Below are 22,328 nucleotides of genomic sequence, written 5' to 3'. Positions count from 1 at the left end.
ACGATGAGTTTGGTGAGAAACAAACTGAAATCTAATGTATTATTTAGTGAAACTGCTGACCGACCGTTACTCTCCTCTGCATGTTCATGATGAGTCTGCACGAGAGCTGCAGTTCACGCAGCCTCCCCTCGCGACATGGGGCGTTCAAGTGAAAAATCAACAGAACACAACACAGCTGCACACAAACCAAAGAACCAAACTTACTAAATATGTCTGATGAGTTTGTAGTGGGAGAATAGATGCATTTCTAAGCCCAGCCTCATTTGTTTGAAACAAAGTACTCAATCAAACAGAGAGATGGAGGAGGCAGGAATGTCCATCTCCTCTCCTCCATTCTGAACCGGTGAGCATTTGTGACAGATCTCCAACTGAAAAGAGCGATACCTCAGCGAAAACATTCTTGGCCAAAATCAAGTAGTTTTTAATTGGTAAGTGAGATGTTGGCTTCAATATACTGTTATGAGAAGGTTTTTGGACCGGTGCCAGTTCATAGCCGACAGGGTTTCCAGGTGCAATGCCGAAAATAGAAACCAAGCGATCAACAAAATGATCCGTTGCTTGTCACGGCTGGTTAGGACCAAAACTCTGATTAACATAGAAAATATAACTTTTCTCATTTGTCGTTTACCGTCAGGTTAGGACATGTTGTAACTGTAGCTGCCTTCAGTCTCCTCTGTCTATCTCAGTTTGATTCAGAACTCTGTTACAAATAAATAAGGCTGGGCATAGAAATGCATCTATTCTCTGACTACAGACTCATCAGACATATTTAGTGAGTTCTGTTCTCTGGTTTGTGTGCAGCTGTGTTGTGTTCTGTTGTTTCTATTGCTGTGGTGGGCAGTGGACCTGTCTTTAGATAAACAGAGGAGGAGTAACGGTCGGTCAACATTTTCACTAAATAATACATTAGATTTCAGTTTGTTTTTCACCAAAGCTCATCATATGCTTTTATAACAATCATGAGTCTCATGGAATAATTTATTAGACTTCTGAATTATACTTTTGCATCCTTTTGAAGCTTGAAGAGGTGGTCACCATAAACTGCCATTGTGTGACATCACTGAGCACAAATATTTTTCACAATTTCTCCCTTTGTGTTAAGAAAAAGAAAGAAAGTCAAATGTGGTTATAACAACACAGGGGTGAGTAGACAATGACTGAATTTTCATTTTGGGGTGAACTATCCCTTTAAGAGTTTTGCTGCGACTGGGCCCAAGAACATAGTGATTGAATGATTGGTATTTTTGCTATGATTGCAATTCACTTACAACTGAACTTGGTCCACTGGCAGGTTGAGCATCATTTTAATTTGATCATATTCTACAAGTTCCCATTGAGGTAAAGATATCGCCATTTCCTTGAATATGACATGATACTATTACTGTACAATACAATACATAAAGAAGTGACTGAGGCTAGTTGTTACACTTTATAAGTCACTTAATTTCTCTGGGTAGGCCTACTGTACGACATACTGTACCGTAAGTCTTGGCTACAAACAAGTTATATTTCAACGCAAACTAAAATAGCTGTTTGTTTCAATACAAACCAACAAAACACCGCTAGTTGAAACAAGCATTTGTTCAATTGGACTACTGACTAAAACACTAGCTGCAGAGAGAGCTATTGTGACAACTTCCCCGTGTGACATCTAGCCCCGATCTGTCGAGTCATTCACTTTATCATTCTGCAATGTTGTAAACAGCACGTGAAAGATTAAATCCGTATGCGGCCATTTGTTTACATACTTTGAGCAGCGAATAGTCTTGATCTCCTTCGTTCTTTGAGTTTTCAGCAGATCTGACTCTTCCAGACTTTACTGTTGCCCAGACTGTTGCCCAGGTAACAACCGCGGGCGGGTGTGTCCACGCGCGCTTATGAGTGAAGTGCGGTCAGAGCCCTTCTACCAAGTTGAGCCTTCAAGCCTAGCAAAACAATTCATAACGCGGCTGTCACTGGTGAGAAGACAAGAGGCCATTTTGTTAATGGATGTCTATGGAGAAGGTGATTGAGTGCTGAAAAATCTGCTTTTGAAAAGGAAACAGCTCATCACTTAATGAACTGACCGCCTGTCCGCTAATCTTCAACATGGTTCACACTAAAATAGTTCTTTTGTAATGAACTATGTGTCAGGGGCGGATTATGACTAGCAAGGGCCCAGGGGCCAGTTTTCTTTTAGCCCCCCAAGTCCAATTATCTTTTAACGTTGAGATCTACGCAATCGATTTTCATTGATTTAAGTCTATTTTAATACCTGTTCTGTTATTTACAGTCAGATTAATTCAAACACACAGCACGGACATGGTAAAGAAACTGCTCAACAGAAACACATTCGCTGAACGGCCACTGTTCTTAAAGAGACAGTACCATTTTAACATTTGTTATACATAATGTAAACTCAATGTAAATACTACAATTTATACATACAAAATGCATATATTTAAAGGAGCCATACTAAATTATGAATTATTTTAACTTTATCAAACACTTTAAATATTGATGAATTTAACAAATACAGTAGGCTCCTACAGTATCTATGCAAGGGTTTGGTGAAATTCGGCAAAGAGCTCAGACAGTTCTGGCTCACGTTGCTATATCTTTTCTAACTCATCTGAATGATGGGGTGCGTTCCATTCAGAAGTGATCATTCCTATACCCTATTTCCTTCAAAGACTTTTGAAGGGCTGAAAGGTGTGGGGCTCAAAAATAGTGGTCATTTGGACATTTTTGGGGTAATTCTGTTTGGAACGACCCCACAGCTTGGCTACCAATATATTCTTCCATCGAAAAGTCCTGCTAAGGCATGATTTAAGCCTTTTCAAAGAGTCCAAAAATCCCCTAGACTTCATTCCATTGCCAGAATATTTAAATGAGCTACGAGTCTATTTTGGAGTGTTCGTAATTTCAAACTTCATATGTCAAAACTTACACAAAAGCCCTTTAAAATGATCTTTACTTACTTACTTACTGTTAAACCTGTAAATATTTCTAACTTCAAGCATTTAAAACTATTTTCAACTTTCAGATAAGATTTTGTAAGACCAAAATTATAGTTTGTCTCGACATCTAGTTTAATCATTACTTTTGAACCAAACAAAGTAAAATATCAATTTTTCTTTTTCCCAACGACCTAAGTTCTTTTTTGTAATGTAGGGCAAACATGCAGTTACAGCAATGAATATTATAATAAACGTTTTTGTTCGACAGCCCTTTTATACAAAGAATAAAGCTTAACCATATAAAGCCTAACAAATGAAATAAGTCAGAAAAGTATATTTTTAAATCTGATTAAACCTATTTTTCTACAAAATAATGACATTAAGCACATGCTGCTTGAATTCAATAAATACTACTTTTGATGGTAGCTATTTTGGAAAATTACATAAGGTGTTCTACTTCCAGTGCAGAATGAAAACTTTCACCAGGAGACAGTAGACAACTCATACACATCGTGATGATGATGTAGAGGCTTTAGAACGTAATGTATCAAATATGATACGCGCAGCGTTATAAGGTTAATGAGTTGTTCAAAAAATGTAATTAGATACATGAAGGCAAAAGGGTCCTATAAGAGGGTTGGGGGCCCCCTAATCACAGGGCCCTGTTGAGGGGGCCTTGAATAAGCTCTCTCATATTTAAGCATATATAAACATTTATTTTCAAAGTTGATGGGCCGTGAGACCTTGTAGCCCAGGGGCCCGTAGTCAAGGGCCCCTGTGCACTGGCCCCATTGGCCCAGTCCGTAATTCACCTATGCTATGTGTGGAGTTTACAAAGATGAAATTGCTGATTTATAAGAAAAGACACTGACAATTTTACGACAAGTAAGTGTCAGTTTACGGCTTCCACTATTTATTTGTATGATATCCGCAAATGGTGACTTACTGTCGTAACATGCTAGATGACCATTATGCTCTGTCCTATGGTAAAAATGCAAATAATCGAATGCAAGTATAGCAGATCTTTGGTGCGGTCATGTCTTCTAGCAATGGAAAGACTGATTCATTCTGGGGAATCGGTTGGTTTGGACAGTTGTTTTCAATGAACTGGTTCCAAAGCGATGAATCAATTCTCTTAAATAAACGCTTAGTTTAATACTGCTGTTTGCGTCACAGGTTTAGTTTAAATGTTTATTTTAAAACTACAGGTTGCGTCAAATACTGTGTTGTGGTTCTAACATGTTACCCACTTTACAGTATAAGTAAGTGTTCAGCTGGATTGAATCATTAAGATAAACCGGTATGCTCGCGCCACACGTTTCCTAATTCATAAAACAATTATTAGGGAAAGTTTAAAGGAATGTTCCGGGTTCAATACAAGTTGAGCTCAATTGACAGCATTTGTGGCATAATGTTGATTACCACAAAAATTTATTTTGACTCGTCCCTCCTTTTTAAAAAAAATTAAAAAAAGAAGCAAAAATCGAGGTTACATTGAGGCACTTACAATGGAAGTGAAGGGGACCATTTTTGGAGGGTTTAAACACTTATAATTTTATAAAAACACTTGCATTAATTCTTCTGTTAAAACTTGTGTAATACTTGAGCTGTAAAGTTGTTTAAATTGTAAAGTTGTAACGAAGTTGTAAAATTGGCTATAACTTTACATGGAAAAGGTTAGTAAGCGATTTTATCACATTAAAATCATGTTTCCACGCATATCCTTTATGGCTTGTGGCTATACTTTTGAAACAGTGAGTTTTTAACAATTCAAAAAATTGTCTCCCATTCACTTCCATTGTAAGTACCTCACTGTAACCTCGATTTTTGCTATACAAAACATGCAACGTACTGTATACTGTAGCATTAAAAGAAAAATTAAATTATTTTAAACACTTCCCGTTAATCAGATTAGCCTGTGCTTAAAACTGGATTGGTCTTAATGTTTCTCTTTCTCACAACAGACTAAAAAAAAAGTCCCACCCCACTGGTGTGAAAAGTGAAGGGATAAAAAGTATTAAGTGGGTTTCATAGATTCAGACTCAGAGCTCAGACTGGGCACTTCAGCCTCCCTCAGGTTTTTAACTACCCGATTAAAACTGTATTTTAATGGAGATCATGCTTGTCAAATTTACCTGCGCTGTTATCACCAGGTTATTATTCATTTTAGTGTCTCTTATCGGTGTATAGAGAGTGAAAAATATTGGTATTATATGGGTATAAATAATATGGGTTAAAAATATTAATTGATACTAGTTTCTAACAGTCCTCTATCTACCCCTCGTGGTTGAAATAATTTTGACTCTGAGAAGGAGAAAAGGGAAGGACTACAAATAGTAAGTAAACTTACGGACTCTTACTGTATTTGTGCATGCCTATGAATTTCTGCAGTCAAAGATAGCTTTTTCTGGGGTCAGGAAGGAGCAAAATACTGAAATTCATATGGTGTAATTTAGTTTAAACATGTGAACTTCAGACCATGTAAGCTATTTTGGTCATAGTTTGCTGATTGACTCAACTCTCATCTTTCAGGTTTTCTCCTCATCAGTATTATACCAACCATATGGATCCTTGAGTTGCAACACCAGCAAAAAAGATCAAATGATACTAAGGTAACATTTAAGAGTCTATTGAAAGCAATGGCTCATAGCAGCTTAACCTTCTGTAGTGTACTTTCTATAAATACATTCAGTTAAGTAGGCATATTTTCTCTGCTCCATTTTGAGCACTTATTAGAGAAACTAAAACTTATACAGTGGCCCCAAAAAGTATTCAGACCCTTAAAGGGATAATTCGCCCAAAAATGAAAATTCTCTCATTTACTCACCCTCATGCAATCCCAGATGTGTATGACTTTCTTTTTTCTTTTTTTTAACTCCATATCTTCGGAAGCGATGTGATAGGTGTGTGTGAGAAACAGATCAATATTTAAGTCCTTTTTTACTTTAAATCTCCACTTTCACTTTCTTTTGATTTTGGCAATTCACATTTTTCATGCATATTGCCACCTACTGGCCAGAGAGGAGAATTTAAAGTAAAAAAGGACTTAAATATTGATCTGTTTCTCATCCTCCACTAACATATCGCTTCTGTAGACATGGATTTAACCTCAAATGCCATGAAATTCGTACCCATTAAAGTGTGGCTTAAATGTTCAAGTCTTTTTAAGTGGTCAGAGCATGTGCATTTACTCAGCAGATGCATTATTCATGATCAATGTCTCATCTCGACTCTATTGCTTATTGCAGTGCAATAAACTGGATTCATCAGAGAGCATAAAAGTCTTTCTTGATGAATGGAGAAATCTGACCAATGGAACAGTGAATCCACAGGTACAGTCTCTGTGCCATTCATACTGACGTCAGAGCCACAAAACAGACTCTTTCCATGGAAGTCTAGATGGAACTAATCTCTCTGTGTAGATCCTTGAAAGCCTTTCAGGCATACAGTAGTTTATTTACTCAGTTTTGCCCTGGCTTGGTTGATTTGTAAATACATATGTTGTGTCAACCCTCAATCCAAACCAGACCTGTGTTCATGGTCACACACAGTTCTTATAGAGGGTCTCATTTTTCAAAAGTTGCCACACCTTTAAAAGAGAGGTTTACAGGGCATGCTTGATGTCATAACGACTTCAGCACTTCCAATGATTAAACCCTTTGTATCTAAATTTTAGAACCCTCTAAAGTTGTTGTCATCAGTTTGTGCTAATGATTGGATCCTGGCCCTGCATCAAATTCTTCTGATCCTGCTAATATTGGAGATTAAATGTCCTAGTGTAGAGCCGAGGAGGGCGGGGCCGGGCTGGAATGAGACACACCCAGTCCCCAATCAGCCTGATGGGGCGCGCAAGGGATAAAGGCGGCCGGGGACTACAGTTCGAGAGAGAGAGAATTGCAGGCAGCTGTACTGTGTGGTTTTGGTTGTGTGTTTGTTTAAGTTGTTTATTAAATTATTATTTAAGTTGTCAAGCCGGTTCTCGCCTCCTCCTTTCCACTGAACCCCCTTACACCCAGTTATTGCTCATCTTTGTGGGTATAGCTGCAGATATCCTTGAGTTCATCAGTTAAACACTGTCTGATGTGAAGTGAGTATATATATATATATATATATATATATATATATATATATATATATATATATATATTTTTTTTTTATGTATAACCTTTTTTCTCTCAGGGAAAATGAGACTTAAAAAGGGCATTTATATTAAAATCTTTATATTTATTATTATTTCTTTAAAAAAAAGGCAAGGCAAGTTAATACACAATGGCAATTCAAAGTGCTTTACATATAAAGATAAAGAAAATACAAGATAAAAATTAATTTTAAAACCAATTAAGAACAATAATTAAGAGATTAGAAAGTAATATATTGAATTTAAAAATAAGTACAAAATTATTTAAATGAATAAAAAGAAAAAGAATACAGAAATAAAATGATGCAGTGCAATCAGTAAGTGCAGCACAGTGCTCAGTCAGTAAATGCACAGTTAAACAGATGTGTTTTCATTCTGGCTAATGTGGCTACTGTTGGAGCACATCTGACCTCTTTTGGAAGCTGGTTCCAGCTGCGGGTGGCATAATAGCTAAACGCTGTCTCACCTTGTTTTGAGTGAACCCTCTATATGTCTAACTGACTTGATCCTAATGATCTGAGAGGTCTGCTGTTTTTATATTCAACAAGCATATCTGAAATGTATTTAGGTCCTAGGCTATTGAGCGATTTCTAAATGAGTAATAGTACTTTAAATAATTCTAAATGTAACTGGAAGCCAGTGTGAAGACCTTAGGACTGGAGTAATATGCTCAGATTTTTTGGTACGTGTGAGAATCCTGGCAGCGGCATTCTGAATGAGCTGCAGGTGTCTAATGGACTTTTTGGGAAGGCCGGTTAGGAGTCCATTGCAGTAGTCCACCCTACTGGTGATGAATGCATGAACAAGTTTTTGTAAGTCTTGACTGGATACAAAACATCTAATTCTGGCTATATTTTTGAGATGATAGTAGGCTGATTTAGTTATTGCTTTGATGTGACTACTGAAACTAAGGTCTGACTCCAAAATGACACCAAGATTCCTTACTTCATTTTTTGTCTTTAGACCCTTGGAGTCAAGGTATGTATTCACCTTGGGAATTTCACCTTTGTTGTCAAATACAGTGACCTCTGTCTTGTCGTTTAACTGAAGGATGTTTTGGCACATCCAACTGTTAATTTCACAAATGCACTGGTACAGAGAGTCTATGGGACTGTAGTCATTTGGCAATAGGGCTAGACAGATCTGGGTGTCATCTGCATAGCTATGGTATGCAATTTGGTTCTTTTTCATAATTTGGCCTAGTGGGAGCATATACAGGTTGAACAGGAGCGGTGCAAGAATTGAGCCTTGTGGGACTCCACACGTCATGGATGTCCACTCAGATTCATAGTTGCCTATGTTCACATAGAAACCCCTCCCTTCTAGATATGACCTGAACCAGCTGAGGGCTGTCCCAGAGAGCCATACCTAGTTTTCCAATATGTCTAGGAGAATGTTGTTGTCAACAGTGTCAAAAGCAGCACTGAGATCTAATAACACCAGCACTGATATTTTGCCTGAATCAGTATTTAGCCGAATATCATTAAGGATCTTTATGAGTGCCGTCTCTTTGCTATGATGCATTCGGAAACCAGACTGGAAATTGTCCAAGTAGCCATTCTAGATTAAGTATTTGTTCAGCTGATTGAAAACAACCTTTTCAATGATTTGTCCTATGAAAGGAAGATTTGAAATTGGTCTGTAGTTGTTCAATATTGAGTTATCTAGATTGCTCATGGGGCTTGACAACTGCAGTTTTCAGGGACTTTGGAAACGTGCCTGAAAGGAGTGACGCATTTACTATTTTTAACATCTTTTTCTAGACAGTTAAACACATTTTTGAAAAATGATGTGGGGAGTGTGTAAAGACAGCAGGTTGATGTTTTAAGATGCTGTACTATTTATTCCAGGATTTTGCCATCAATTACCTCAAAATCATACATAGTGACTAATAAAATAAAACATTTTATTTTGTAAATATTTGTAATACTTGAAAATCTTTTTGTCTACCTAATCAAAGTCAGGTGGTGTAACATGCAAGTAGCCATAATCACTGAACCTCCACCAAATTTCACAGTGGGTGCGAGACACTGTGGCTTGAAGGCCTCTCCAGGACTTTTTTCCAGAGCTTTATTTATATATATATATATATATATATATATATATATATATATATATATTAGTATACACACCGATCAGCCACAACATTAAAACCATCTGCCTAATATTGTGTAGGTCCCCCTCGTGCCGCCAAAACAGCGCCAACTCGCATCTCAGAATAGCATTCTGAGATGCTATTCTTCTCACCACAATTGTACAGAGCGGTTATCTGAGTTACCATAGACTTTGTCATTTCGAACCAGTCTGGCCATTCTCTGTTGACCTCTCTCACCAACAAGGCATTTCCAGGTTGGGCTAGGCCTACCCAAGATTTTGTTTTATTATTATGCGTTCGGTCTTAGATATTTGGTTCATTGGTCGCTTCCACCTGAGAGGACCCCTCCCTGGTTTCTTATTGAACAAGAAGTTCTTGCCCCTATTTCGCCACTGCAAAGCCTTTCGATCAAACTAACCGGAGAAGTTAAGTTACACCCCGTTATTTCGCATTTGCACGTGGTTTGGACTAAAGTGTCCAGAGTGTTTAGTTTGGACATTTATTTAAATGTTGCTTCAAGCATATGGCTGAACCCTAAATTACATATTAATAAGTCCCCTTTCTGTTGGTCAGAGTGGATTGGGAGGGGGGTTACTACACTCGGTGACCTATATGAGAGTGGAGTACTGAGATCTTTTGGTAATTTGGTTCAACATTTTAAGATTCCTAGATCCCAGTTCTTTAGGTTTTTACAGCTGCGCCACCTGCTCTGTACTGTTTTTGGGAGTGGTATACACCCCCCTAAAGAGGCAGATACTTTGGAAATGGTGATTACTGCTTATGGGAAAGGTCATGAAGCTTCTGTGTATTACTCCCTGTTAATTCAGAGTCTGGGGGATGGAGCTTAGTCTTCTCTCAAGAGATTATGGGAAAAAGATTTAAACTTGTTATTGGAGGAGGGAGAGTGGGCTAGGATCCTAAAAAGCATCAGGTCTGCATCTAGAGATGCAAGGATCCATCTGATGCAATTTAAAATTTTGCATCGGTTCTGCTGGACCCCCTCTAGATTGTATAGGCTTGGTCTTAAAGACTCACCCACCTGCTGGCGATGCCAGTCAGAAGACGGGGACACAACCCATGTTTTTTGGGGTTGTATTAAGATTCAGGAATTTTGGTTGAGGATCCAGCGTTTTGTGTGTGACGTACTGGACACTCAGTTTTCATTTTGCCCTAGACTTTGTATTTTGGGTGATGGAGGGGTTCTAAATATAAGAGATAAATACATGAAAAGCTGGGTCCTAACCAGCATGATGATTGGCAGACAGCTAATCCTTAGGGGATGGAAGTCAACTGATGCACCCTCATTTCGTGAGTGGTGCATTGAGTTGGGTAAAGTGGCAGCTTTCGAGGAGATGACTTCCATACTTATGTATTTGTGTGTCTGTTTATATGTGGGTATTTAGTTATTTTATATTTGTGTGTGTGTGTGTGTGTGTGTGGGGGGGGGGGGGGGGGGGGTTATAAAGGGTTATAAGTTGATTCCTAATGCATCATTTTGTGGTTACATTTATTTTTGTCTGTCTTGGAATCAATAAAAAAATTTAATAACAAAAAAACAAGGCATTTCCGTCCACAGAACTGCCACTCACTGGATGTTTTTTAAAAAAAAATGTTATGTTGTTTTTTTTGGCACCATTCGAAAATCCCAGGAGATCAGCAGCAGTCTAATCAGCCAATCATGTGGCAGCAGTGCAGTGCATAAAATCATCAGATACGGGTCAGGAGCTTCAGTTAATGTTCACATCAACCATCAGAATGGGGAAAAAAAATTTGATCTCTGTGATTTCGACTGTGGCATGATTGTTGGTGCCAGATGGGCTGGTTTGAGTATTTCTGCAACTGTTGATCTCCTGGGATTTTCATGCACAACAGTCTTTAGAGTTTACTCCGAATGGTGCCAAAAACAAAAAAACATCCAGTGAGTGGCAGTTCTGTGGATGGAAATGCCTTGTTGATGAGAGAGGGCAACAGAGAATGGCCAGACTGGTTTGAAATGACAAAGTCTACGGTAACTCAGATAACTGCTCTGTACAATTGTGGTGAGAAGAATAGCATCTCAGAATGCTATTCTGAGATGCGGATTTGCACTGTTTTGACAGCACGAGGGGGACCTACACAATATTAGGTAGGTGTTTTTAATGTTGTGGCTGATTGGTGGATATATTGACCTGTTTCATGTGACGTCACTGTATGACCACACTGCCATGTTTGTAACCAATATTCGATATACCTTCATTGTGCTGCGCTGTGAAATGCAACAAAAACCTTCTCCAGGAGTTAAAAGCAGCTCCTACATTCATACAGATGGAATAATCACAGACGTTTTTTAATACTGTGACTCAATCAGACCAGAAAACAATACAAAAACATTTGTAACTTCTGAATGAGAGAAGTTTACGGTGATGTGCCGGTGGGCATGTGTACTCGCCAGTCACACATCAGACTTGCTGGCATACGGAGATGAATCATGGATAAAATATCTTTAAATGTCCGCAAAATTTCAATTTGGCAATATTTGTGCTGTCTTTAGACCTGTATGAATTTTCCTGGGACTGGGCATGAATCAAAAGCAATTTTTGATGTTTTTATATATATATATTATAGCTGTCAAAATTAATGCGTTAACGCATGTGATTAATTAAAAAGTTTAAAGAGTTAATTTTCTCTTAATCGTGATAATGCATTTACCGTTAATACAGAACTAACACTGGTTGGAAGGGAGGAACCATTGCAATGTGTCCGCCCGGAGTCATTTCACTGATGCACACATAAAAAACACACACAGCAGTGCTTCATGTCAATGATAAAGTGATGGGGAAAGGAGCACTTAACGCTATTTGTTGTGCAAAACAAGCCTAGATGGAACTTGTGACAGAAATCAAGTATTTTTCAGCCTAACTAAGGAACATTTTAATTACCACAGAAACATGGCAAGTCTTAACTATCACCAAAACGAAGAATGAGACATTTTTGTCTGTAAGTGGTTTTCATGTGGAGTTCACACTGGCACTGAATGCAGCTTCACGATTGCTGTAACAAAGCAGATAGCCACAGTCTACCATCCGATTAATATTGTGGAGGATGAGAGTTTAAGAGATTTAATGCCCATTGCAATGAGTATGCAACCTATGTGGGGATTAGTTCTTTCAATTAGTCAAACTCCCATTTAGACTTTGGAAAATGTTTAATGTTACTTGAATTGTTGCTAATTTAGTTAATTTCTATCTTTACAATGGAAGGCTTTGTTTGGAAAAAGTCAATAAAGCATTATAGTGTAACATATTGTTTTGTTCCCTATCTGTCACTCACTCGACGTTTTGTCGATGTAGCGACACTAGGGGTCACTCTTGGGAGCCCCAAATACTTCTGCTTTTTGAAAAAAGGCCAATGGGAATTGGCGAGTGGAATCTGCATGCCACTCCCCTGGACATACATAAAAGGTATAAAAGGAGCTGGTATGCAACCACTCATTCAGATTTTCTCTTCGGAGCCGAGCGGTTGCATTCAGTGCACTGAATTCAATTCTCTCTACCATTCACCTCAAACTGCTGGATTTACGGTGCATTTCAGCGGCTTCTCCCCCTCTGCACCCGTGGAGTGCAGAGAACGCCTCTGGGCGCTTCGGCAGAACAAAGAAAAGAGTATATTCTAATAAAAGAGTACATTTTCAATTCTAAAAGAGCGGCACACACGGAACATCTTTTTAAAGATGTCTTTCCTTTTGTGTGTTATTCCTGGTTGCGGTCGTTATCTCTCCGCTTCTGATGGCCATGATCGCTTTCTTACGTGTCTGGGTGCTGCCTACGTGGAGACATCGTTCGTGGATGGGTCTTGTCCTCGTTGCGAGAACATGACCATGGCAATGTTGCGGTCGCGGCTTGCCTTCGTAAGAAAGCAAGCCACCCCAGCGGCTCGCCGCCTCGGTTCTTCTACCTACAGGTATGAGGCCGCGTCGGTTACCACTGGGGGCGATTTGGGGACTCCAATGGGACCACCTCCGCCGGGTAACCCCCCACGGACCTCCCATTCCTCAGCACGCTCGCTTGCACCGGTCAGGCTCTCGGATAAGACCGCCGGCTCGTCTCATGGTGACTTCGACCTCTTATTCGGGGCCCAGGAAGATGATGAGTTATCGAGCACAGCATCGGAGAGCGGGCTCGTCCACTCTGACTTTGGGTGTGGTCACCCAGTCTCAGGCCGATGCGGAGATGACGGACATGCTTTCCTGGGCAGTCGCGAGCGTCGGTATAGAGTGGAACCCTCCAATCTCCCCTGAACACTTGCGGCTCGATGATTGGTTCCTGGGGCCAACCTGCCCCGGGTTCCTTTCTTCCCGGAGGTGCATGAGGAGCTGACAAGATCGTGGGGGGCTCCTTTTACTACCCGGTCCCAATCTTTCAGCTCCCCCGCTCTCACTACCCTCGATGTTGGGGTGGCCAAGGGGTATTCGGTGATCCCCCAGGTGGATAATGCACCCGAAGCTCCTGTCCAGGGCCTGTAGGATTACGTCATCTGTGACGGCTAAGGCCTATGGTGCCGCTGGACAAGCCGCCTCCGCCCTGCACGCCATGGCTCTCCTGCAGGTACACCAAGCCAAGGTGCTAAAAGAGCTGCATGATGGTAGTTCTGACCCAGAATTGATGCAGGAACTGCGCTCGGCCACCGACCTCGCTCTCCGGGCAACGAAGGTCACAGGCAATCTCCACCCTGGTGGTCCAGGAACACGACCTTTGGCTCAACCTGGTCGACATGAGAGAGGCTGACAAGGCACAGTTCCTTGACTCCCCCATCTCCCAGGTTGGCCTGTTCAGCGACACTGTCGAGGACTTTGCCCAGCAGTTCTTGGCGGTGAAGCAGCAGATGGAGGCTATTCAACACATCCTGCCTCTGCGTGGCTCAAGACCCCACACCCCGTCTGCTCGTCGCCAAGGGTGTCCTCCTCCAGCGAGGGCTTGGAGGATCTCAGCCAACTGGGAAGACTCTACGGGGTGACTTCCGTCCATCTTCAACCAAAATTTTTCCCAGGTTTCGGCACCAGTGTGAATGTTCCATGGAAAAGAGGAGACGGGAGGCAGGTTTCTCTACTCACAGGTTACGTTTCTTTAATGACCACACTGCTCTCAACTTTACAACAATAACTTTTCCCGTGTTAAATAACAGTCTCTGCAACTTACCTATAATAAACTCTTAACTTCACAAACATAACTCTGGGGACCCAGTCTCTCTCTCTCCATGTCTGCTGGCAGTGTGGCTCTTTTATGCCGCTCTCCCCGTGCTCACTGTAATTAAAGACAGGTGTTAGACATAATCTAGCTCAGGTGCAAGCGCCCTTACCACTTTCTCTCTCTCCGGAGAGACGCTTGACCACACCCCCGCTGCCACAAACGTCTTTTTAAAGACGTGTCTTTATAAAGATGCCTTTCCGTCTTTGTGTGATTCCTGGATGCGGTAGTTATCTCTCTGCCACCGACAGCCATTGGCGTGTCTGGGCAGCGATCACACTGATGCAGCATTTGTGGATGGTTCATGTTCTCATTGCGAGAATAAGGTCCCCCTGCTTTCGCGCACCCGGCTGCACCATGCCTACGGCCAACCGGTTGTGACGAGTCTCAAGGACGTCCCGAGAGGTCCTCTTCCTCAGTTGCTAATCTGCCCTATGCCGGATACGCAGAGCAGGGTAAGTGCTCCACGGTCCCCCTCAGCGCAGCCACCTCAGGATGAAACTACACTCCTCGACATATCATCACCTGCTCCTCCCCGCCGCTAGCCCCCACCTCCAGGTACGTCAGACGCGATTGTCCCTTTAGTGCCCCTCGCCCAGAGCTTGGACAAGGGTGGAAGGATGCGTACTTCCACATCTCGGTCTTACCTCGACACAGACCCTTCCTAAGGTTTGCTTTCGAGGGCCGGGCGTACCAGTACAAGGTCCTCCCCTTCGGCCTGTACTTGTCCCCTCGCGTCTTCATGAAAGTCGCAGAGGCAGCTATTACCCCGTTAAGGGAAGTGGGTTTCCGCATACTCAACTACCTCGATGACTGGCTGATTCTAGAACACTCTCGAGAGTTGCTGTGCGTGCACATGGACCTGGTGCTCAGGCACCTCAGCTGTCTAGGGCTTCGGGTCAACTAGGAAAAGAGCAGGCTCTCCCCGGTTCAGAGCATCTTTTTTCTCTGCATGGAGTTAATCTCGGTCTCATGCCTCACAAGTGAGTGCACACAATCGGTGCTGAACTGCCTGAAGTCATTCAGGCAGAGGACAGTGGTTCCACTGAAACACTTTCAGAGGCTCCTGAGACACATGGCTTCCTCAGCGGAGGTCACGCCACTCGGGTTGATGCATATGAGACTGCTTCAGCACTGGCTTCAGACTCGAGTCTCGAGATTGGCATGGCACCACGGCACACATCGTGTAGCTATCACGTCGCTCTGCCGCCACTTATTCAGCCCTTGGACAAACCTCATGTTTTTGCAGGCAGGAGTTCCCCTACAGCAGGTGTCCAGATGCATCGTGGGTCACCACAGATGCCTCCAAGTTGGGCTGGGGCACCGTGTGCAACGGGCATGCAGCCGCTGGTTCCTGGACAGGACTGCGACTGGGTTGGCACATCAACTGCCTAGAGTTGCTGGCTGTACTGCTCGCCCTGCGGAGGCTATTGCCGTTGATCTGGGGCAAGCATGTGTTGGTCCGGTCGGACAACACAGCGACAGTAGCGTACATAAATCGCCAAGGCGGCGTATGCTCTCCTCGCATGTTGCAACTCGACTGCCGTCTCCTCCTTTGGAGTCAGCGGTGGCTGAGGTCACCGCGGGCCACTCACATACCGGGCAGCCTCAACGCTACAGTGGACGCACTGTCGCGGCAGGCGACGCTCAGCGAAGAGTGGAGACTCCACCCACAGATGGTCCAGCTGATTTCGAGTCGATTCGGCAAAGCACAGGTAGACCTGTTTGCTTCCCGGGAATCCACCCACTGCCCGCTCTGCTATTCCCTGATGGGAGCCCCCCTTGGGACAGATGCACTGGCACACAGATGGCCCCAGGGGCTGCCAAATATGCGTTCCCACAGTGAGCCTACTTGCACAGACCCTGTGCAAGGTCAGGGAGGACGAGGAACGAGTCACCCTAGTGGCCCCATATTGGCCCACCCAGACTTGGTTCTCGGACCTCACGCTCCTCACGACAGCACCTCCCTGGCAGATTCCCCTGAGGAAGGACCTTCTTTCTCAGGGACGGGGCACCATCTGGCACCTGCACCCAGACCTCTGGAACCTCCACATCTGGCCCTTGGATGGAGCGCGGAAGACCTAAGTAGCCTACCACCAGCAGTGGTAGACACAATCACTCAGGCCAGAGCTTCCTCTACGAGGCAGCTTTATACCCTGAAGTGCCGCTTGTTCCTGAATTGGTGTTCTTCCCGAGCCGAAGACCCCCAGAGATGCGCAGTCAGGTCAGTGCTTTCCTTCCTGCAGGAGAGGCTGGAGGGGTGGCTGTCCTCCTACATCTTGAAGGTATGTAACCGCTATAGATGCCCACCATGACGCAGTGGACGGTAAGTCCCTAGGGAAGCACGACTTGATCATCAGGTTCCTCAGAGGCGCCCGGAGGCTGAATCCTCCCAGGCCACACCTCTTCCCCTCATGGGGTCTCTCCGCAGTCCTCCTGGGTCTTCGCGGAGCCCCCTTTGAGCCACTAGAGTCAATCGAGTTGAAAGCCCTCTCCTTGAAGATGGCCCTCCTGATTGCGCTCACCTCCATCAAGAGGGTTGGGGACCTGCAAGCGTTTTCTGTCAGCGACACTTTCCTGGAGTTCGGGCCGGCAGATTCTCACGTGATCCTGAGACCCCGGCCGGGCTATGTGCCCAAGGTTCCCATGACCCCCTTCAGGGATCAGGTGGTGAGCCTGCAAGCACTGCCCTGGGAGGAGGCAGACCCAACCCTGTCATTGCTGTGTCCGGTTCATGCTTTGCGCACCTACTTGGATCACACGCAGTGCTTTAGATGCTCTGAGCAGCTCTTTGTCTGCTTCGGGGGACAGCAGAAAGGGAACGCTGTCTCCAAACAGAGGCTTGCCCACTGGATTGTGGATGCCACCGTCCTGGCATACCAGGCCGAGGACATGCCCGCCCCTTTGGGAATACGAGCACACTCTACTAGGTGTGTGGCATCCTCGTGGGCACTGGGCCATGGCACCTCTCTAGCAGACATCTGCAGAGCAGCGGGCTGGGCTACACCCAATACCTTTGCGAGATTTTACAATCTCCGTGTTGAGCCGGTTTTGTCCTGTGTTTTGTCAGGTATGAACAGGTAGAGTTTGGTAATACAGAACAACTGGCTGGGTGTATCGCTTGCGTATAGTGCCTTTTCCCTTCCCTGAGGTGAAAGCGTGTGCTTTTACCCCCAGTCGAGTTCACGAAGTCGTGGACCCAGGATGTCCTTCCTCCCTAGCCCCGTGGCTCACGAATTCGGCGGAGAAGTTCGCAGCAAGACCCACTACGGGTACTAATATGCCCTGTACTGGGATAGGTGCTCCACAGGTGCCAATTACTCAGGTAACCCCCTGTGTTGTATTTTCTGTGGTACGGTCTCCCTGTCAGCAAACCTGCATCTCCCTTGGGCAGGGCCCTCTCTGCCCCCGGCCACCGTGTTTGTAGAGCTCCTCCCACTCGAGGCAGGACCTACCACCGCGCCCCTTCCATGTGCGGCTGGTGAGCCCACGTGTCGTATTGCCACATGTTGACCTCTCCTTTGGGCAGGATGTGGTCTCCGCGTGGTCTTTTCCCCCTGAAAGAATAGGAATGGAAAAGAACACCTTCCCCGATGCGTATAATAGTGTTAGATGGCCCCAGCCGGATCTACTACTCTGTGGAGAGAAAACATAGAGAGAAAAGGCCGTGGCTGGCGCAGCCTGCTCCCATGCTAGTTATGTCGCTTCCCCCCCTCAAGGATGTGGGGAAATACATGTCATCTTTTTGGGGCATTGGGGGAGGTTACGTGCAGACTGATGCACCTGCTATTACACACACAGCAGCTTGCTTGCACCTGCATCAGCAGTTCACGTAACACGGTTCACCTGTTGTGGCGTTTTTCTATAGGGACCCCTAGTGTCATTACATCGACACAACGTTGAGTGAGTGACAGAAGGGGAATGTCTTGGTTACTGTCATAACTCCGTTCCCTGATGGAGGGAACGAGACGTTGTGTCCCTCTTGCCACAACGCAGTACTAGATGCTGAAATGACCTTGTCTCGGCTCCTCAGCACAAAACCTGAATGAGAGTGGGCATTCCTTCTCCTTTTATACCCGTATGTCCGGGGGAGTGACATGCAAATTCCACTCGCCAATTCTCATTGGCCTTTTCTCAAAAGAATAGAGGTGTACGGGGCTCTCAAGAGTGAACCCTAGTGTCACTACATCAACACAACGTCTCGTTCCCTCCATCAGGGAACGGAGGTTACAACAGTAACCAAGATAATTTTTGTGAAGGCCAAGGTGACTCTTCTCCAAGCACAGAACAGATATTTGGAACATTGTAGAAACACTTTTTCTTCAAGATGGCCCTTTTTTTATTGTCCGACTTACAGATAGGATGCTGTTTTCTGTATATAATCAAATGCTGGTCTTCTACACCATTAAGAACTTCCTGCTGAGCATCTACAGGCTGTGGGTCATTTGCATCGATTAAAAATGTACAAGGGTTAATATCATTATATTTTTGGTGAATTATCCTTTTAAGGCACACTTAAAAATGCCATTTCATTTGAAAAAAAATATCAAGCCAGGAGGCATTTATTTTTAAGGAAGATAGCACAAGTACACCTTTCAAGCAAATGTTGAACAAAAAGAAGTTTGTGAGGGTTTTAAGTGGTTAAACAATAGCTATACTCTTCAAAATAAAGACAAAAAGTATTTGGACACTTTCTGGTTGTCAAACATTAGTGGAAGGTGCCCATAGTTAATGTGATAAACTACACCTGTGGTTACTCTGCTAGGACACGAACACATATGTGAACTTACAGAAACTGACTTCATACATCCAATACAAATTATCTTGGGACCAGTTGGGTAGACAATTGAAGTGAAGTTAGTTCTGAATAAAGTTCTAGCATTTCTTTGCAGATGGTGTACGGAAGCCTATTTCCACCACATGGGGGAAAATATTGTATATATATTATAATAATTGTTATAATTAATATATTGTATTAATTAATAATTAAAAATAATTAATAATAGAATAGTGTATTTACTATCAGATTCAAAGTCATAATGTTGAAATACAAACTCATTATTACCAGTTAAAAAAGGTCATGTTTATGATATACTAAATGAAAATTATAAGATAGTAAGTCATGATATGAGATTAAATGTCATACTTATGACATAAAAAGTTACAATTCTAAGATTAGTAGATCTTATTTTTTCATGATTTTTTTTAATCAGACTAACATTATTATTGTAATTATTAAGCCAAATTTGAACAATATTTTGACAGATTAAATGTTTTGTTGATTTTCAATGTGAAAAAAAAAAAATCCTCTGAAGTGAACTAGTCTTTTGTAGATTTTAGTGCAAATTTTCTGTTTATTTGCTGAATATATTGACAATTAACACTGAACACAAAAACACAGCTCGCCAAAAATGTTTCCCCCTCTTTCCGTACAGCATGCAGAATGCTTCAAGATCAGATTCAAGATGTTCTAGCTTGTCTTGCAAGCACTGCATGTATGAGAACCATCCAAACATTTTCTCTAAATATTGCAAGAAGTCTAGGAACTGAGAAGTCCATCACAAAACCTTTATTTTCCATAGTTACATTTCGTATACGTTTGGATCATATATTGTCTTACAATATCCATTTTTCATCTTTGTTTTTTTTACTGGCTGGGAAACTTCCAGGCAGGGGCACCTTAATATGGGTCCCAGCAGAACCCCCAAGACTGTCTAAACCTGTGTGGCATGCATACAGCGGCACACAAGTGAGCTAAAACATATAAAAGCTTTGAATTTACTCATGTTCCAACAGAAAGAACCTGGGAAGCAGGAGTCAAACCCTCATTCCTATTATAAAATCGAACAAAAGTATGCGGAGATGACCACCCTGCCGCCATACAGATGTCCTCCAAGGACACACCCCAAGCCAAAGCCCATGAGGATGCCATGCTCCTCGTAGAATGGGCCAGAATATTTCAATGCACATAACCTGTAATATTATTTGCATGGGTGCTACCAAAGCAGGTGCTGGTGCCACATTTTCAAAGTTTGACACCCCTGTTTTAATCTATTCTTTATACGGGTCCGGCGTTGCGGGCTTGTGGACGTGCACACAACAGCACAGCTGCTGAAAAAAGTCCTAGGGGAAACACTGGAGGCTCACCCTTTGTTTCACAGTGAGCACGTCAGGCTCGCCTTCTGGTGTCTGGCTGGCCGTTTGAATGGGGCCAAACCAACATCCAGGAACATACGAGGACCCCAATCCTTTGGAGGGAGCGCAAAACTCGTGTCCACTGCTTTGTGCGGCTTGCTGGTGGGACGTTGTGAAAATGACAAACATGAGCACATCGGAGTTGCAGCGGGGCTTTCCCCTCTCCCGCTAAGGAAGCATCTGCTGGAAAGCGGCAGTTTGCTGCTTCACAGCACGGAACTTCTCATCCACCTACTGGAGGGCTTCACCGAACAGTCCAGACTGTGAAACAGGGGCGTTCATTAAAAAGGCCTTGTCCTTGTCACAAATATCCATGACCGTAAGCCACAAATGGCGTTCCGCTGCCACAAGGCCCGCCGTGTTCTGTCCAACAGACCGAGCGTTATGCTTGGTAGCTCTCAGCGCCAAATCAGAAGCTCAGCGTAGTTCCATGACGTCCTGCAAGTGCAACAACCTCAAGCAACTTCTTGTAAGTTACCGAGGGCCTGGAAATCCATCTTCGAAGTTCGGCCTGCTGTTCATCTCTCATCTCTTCGGCCTCCACGCCGGCCTCCCATGTGTCAAGCGGCCGCGTTGCACTAGCAGAGACGCAGCCAGAGTGATGTCATGATGTTCATCAGATCACACTGCGGGAAATGCGATCCCTCCAACGCAGATTCAGCGTAGCAAAACCCCAGACGACTCTCACACATGTCGTGAGAATTTTGGCCGACGATGAACCGTGTGCACGGAGGTAAGCACTTCCTAAAAGACATCCTGTATTGCCACTCAAAAAGGGAGAAAATAATCCTCACCTGGATGTGAGTCACTAGGAACAACACGGGCTAGACAAATCCATGCACTGAAGTACAGAATATCTGAGGAATGGCGCTTTGGGCTGACGCTTATCAGGAGCTCCTTATGGGCATCACTCAAGCACCATCAGCCAATGAATTGGCGTGATTGTATAAGGGCTTTAGACCACGTGACCACTGGTGTGTCTCAGTTATGTCATGACTTAGCGAAGAAGTTCCTATGATAGGGAATCCAATATTTCCATTAGAAACACAGACCAAACTCACTAAAATGACAGTCATTTATTGTATAGTTATTTCTATTAAATGATTTGCTTTTTTAATAAACTTTTCAAACTGAAATTTGTTTTTCGTGTCTCTTATTAAATGCGCAATCATGATTATGTTCATGTTTATTATTAATGATAATTTTTAATGAAAAATAAAAATGTTGTACGGGTTGTGATAAGATAGGGGGCCCAGAGTGCAAAGTTGTCAGGGGGCCCAAAAATCCTTCCAGGTTATACTGATACTGAACAGAATGCATGCTTCTCTCCAATAACATGACCTGTATTGGCTGCCACACAACCACATAGCTTGTAATACTGTAGATCCATCCTCATGCTTACCAGTTGGCAAGTTATTTTCTTTTTTCTACAAACATTGGTGATTGTGGCTTAAGAGTTCAGTTTTCATTTTATCAGACCACATCACTCGGCTCTGGCTTATCTAAATGTAGCGATGAATTCTTGTGACGCTGACATGCTTGAGTTGATTGGTGCTTTCTTCTTTCTTTTTAAACTAGTGATTATGTCAAACTAGGTGAAGTGGAGGAAGAATTTAAGTCTAAACAGATAAAGATGCTTCAGATGCCAATAAAATCATAACCGAGATTATTTTTATGTTATTATAACTATCCATAATTAGCTGATTAATCTATAACATGGTTATGTTAATATATTTGTA

The 22,328-nt window shown here is 43.1% G+C and overlaps 1 protein-coding gene and 1 pseudogene across 1 annotated transcript in view; one reads left to right on the top strand and one right to left on the bottom strand.

Annotated features, from left to right (window-relative positions):
• cabcoco1 (ciliary associated calcium binding coiled-coil 1) overlaps positions 1 to 1,788 on the bottom strand; it is a 36,239-nt gene extending 34,451 nt beyond the window's left edge. Inside the window, exons 1-2 of the mRNA XM_051673771.1 lie at positions 1,749 to 1,788; positions 1,269 to 1,357 (exon numbers count right to left, since the gene is read on the bottom strand). Coding sequence (XP_051529731.1) covers positions 1,269 to 1,354 — 86 coding nt within the window. The 5' untranslated portion in view covers positions 1,355 to 1,357; positions 1,749 to 1,788. The remainder of the gene's footprint in view (positions 1 to 1,268; positions 1,358 to 1,748) is intronic.
• A 3,269-nt stretch (positions 1,789 to 5,057) lies between these two features.
• On the top strand, positions 5,058 to 20,856 carry LOC127427217 (transmembrane protein 26-like; annotated as a pseudogene).
• The last annotated feature ends 1,472 nt before the right edge of the window (positions 20,857 to 22,328 follow it).

Source organism: Myxocyprinus asiaticus, chromosome 36, assembly GCF_019703515.2.
Source record: "Myxocyprinus asiaticus isolate MX2 ecotype Aquarium Trade chromosome 36, UBuf_Myxa_2, whole genome shotgun sequence".
NCBI classification, from domain to species: domain Eukaryota; kingdom Metazoa; phylum Chordata; class Actinopteri; order Cypriniformes; family Catostomidae; genus Myxocyprinus; species Myxocyprinus asiaticus.
The sequence above is the reverse complement of the archived record's forward strand: the minus strand, read 5'-3'. Positions and strand labels throughout refer to the sequence as shown.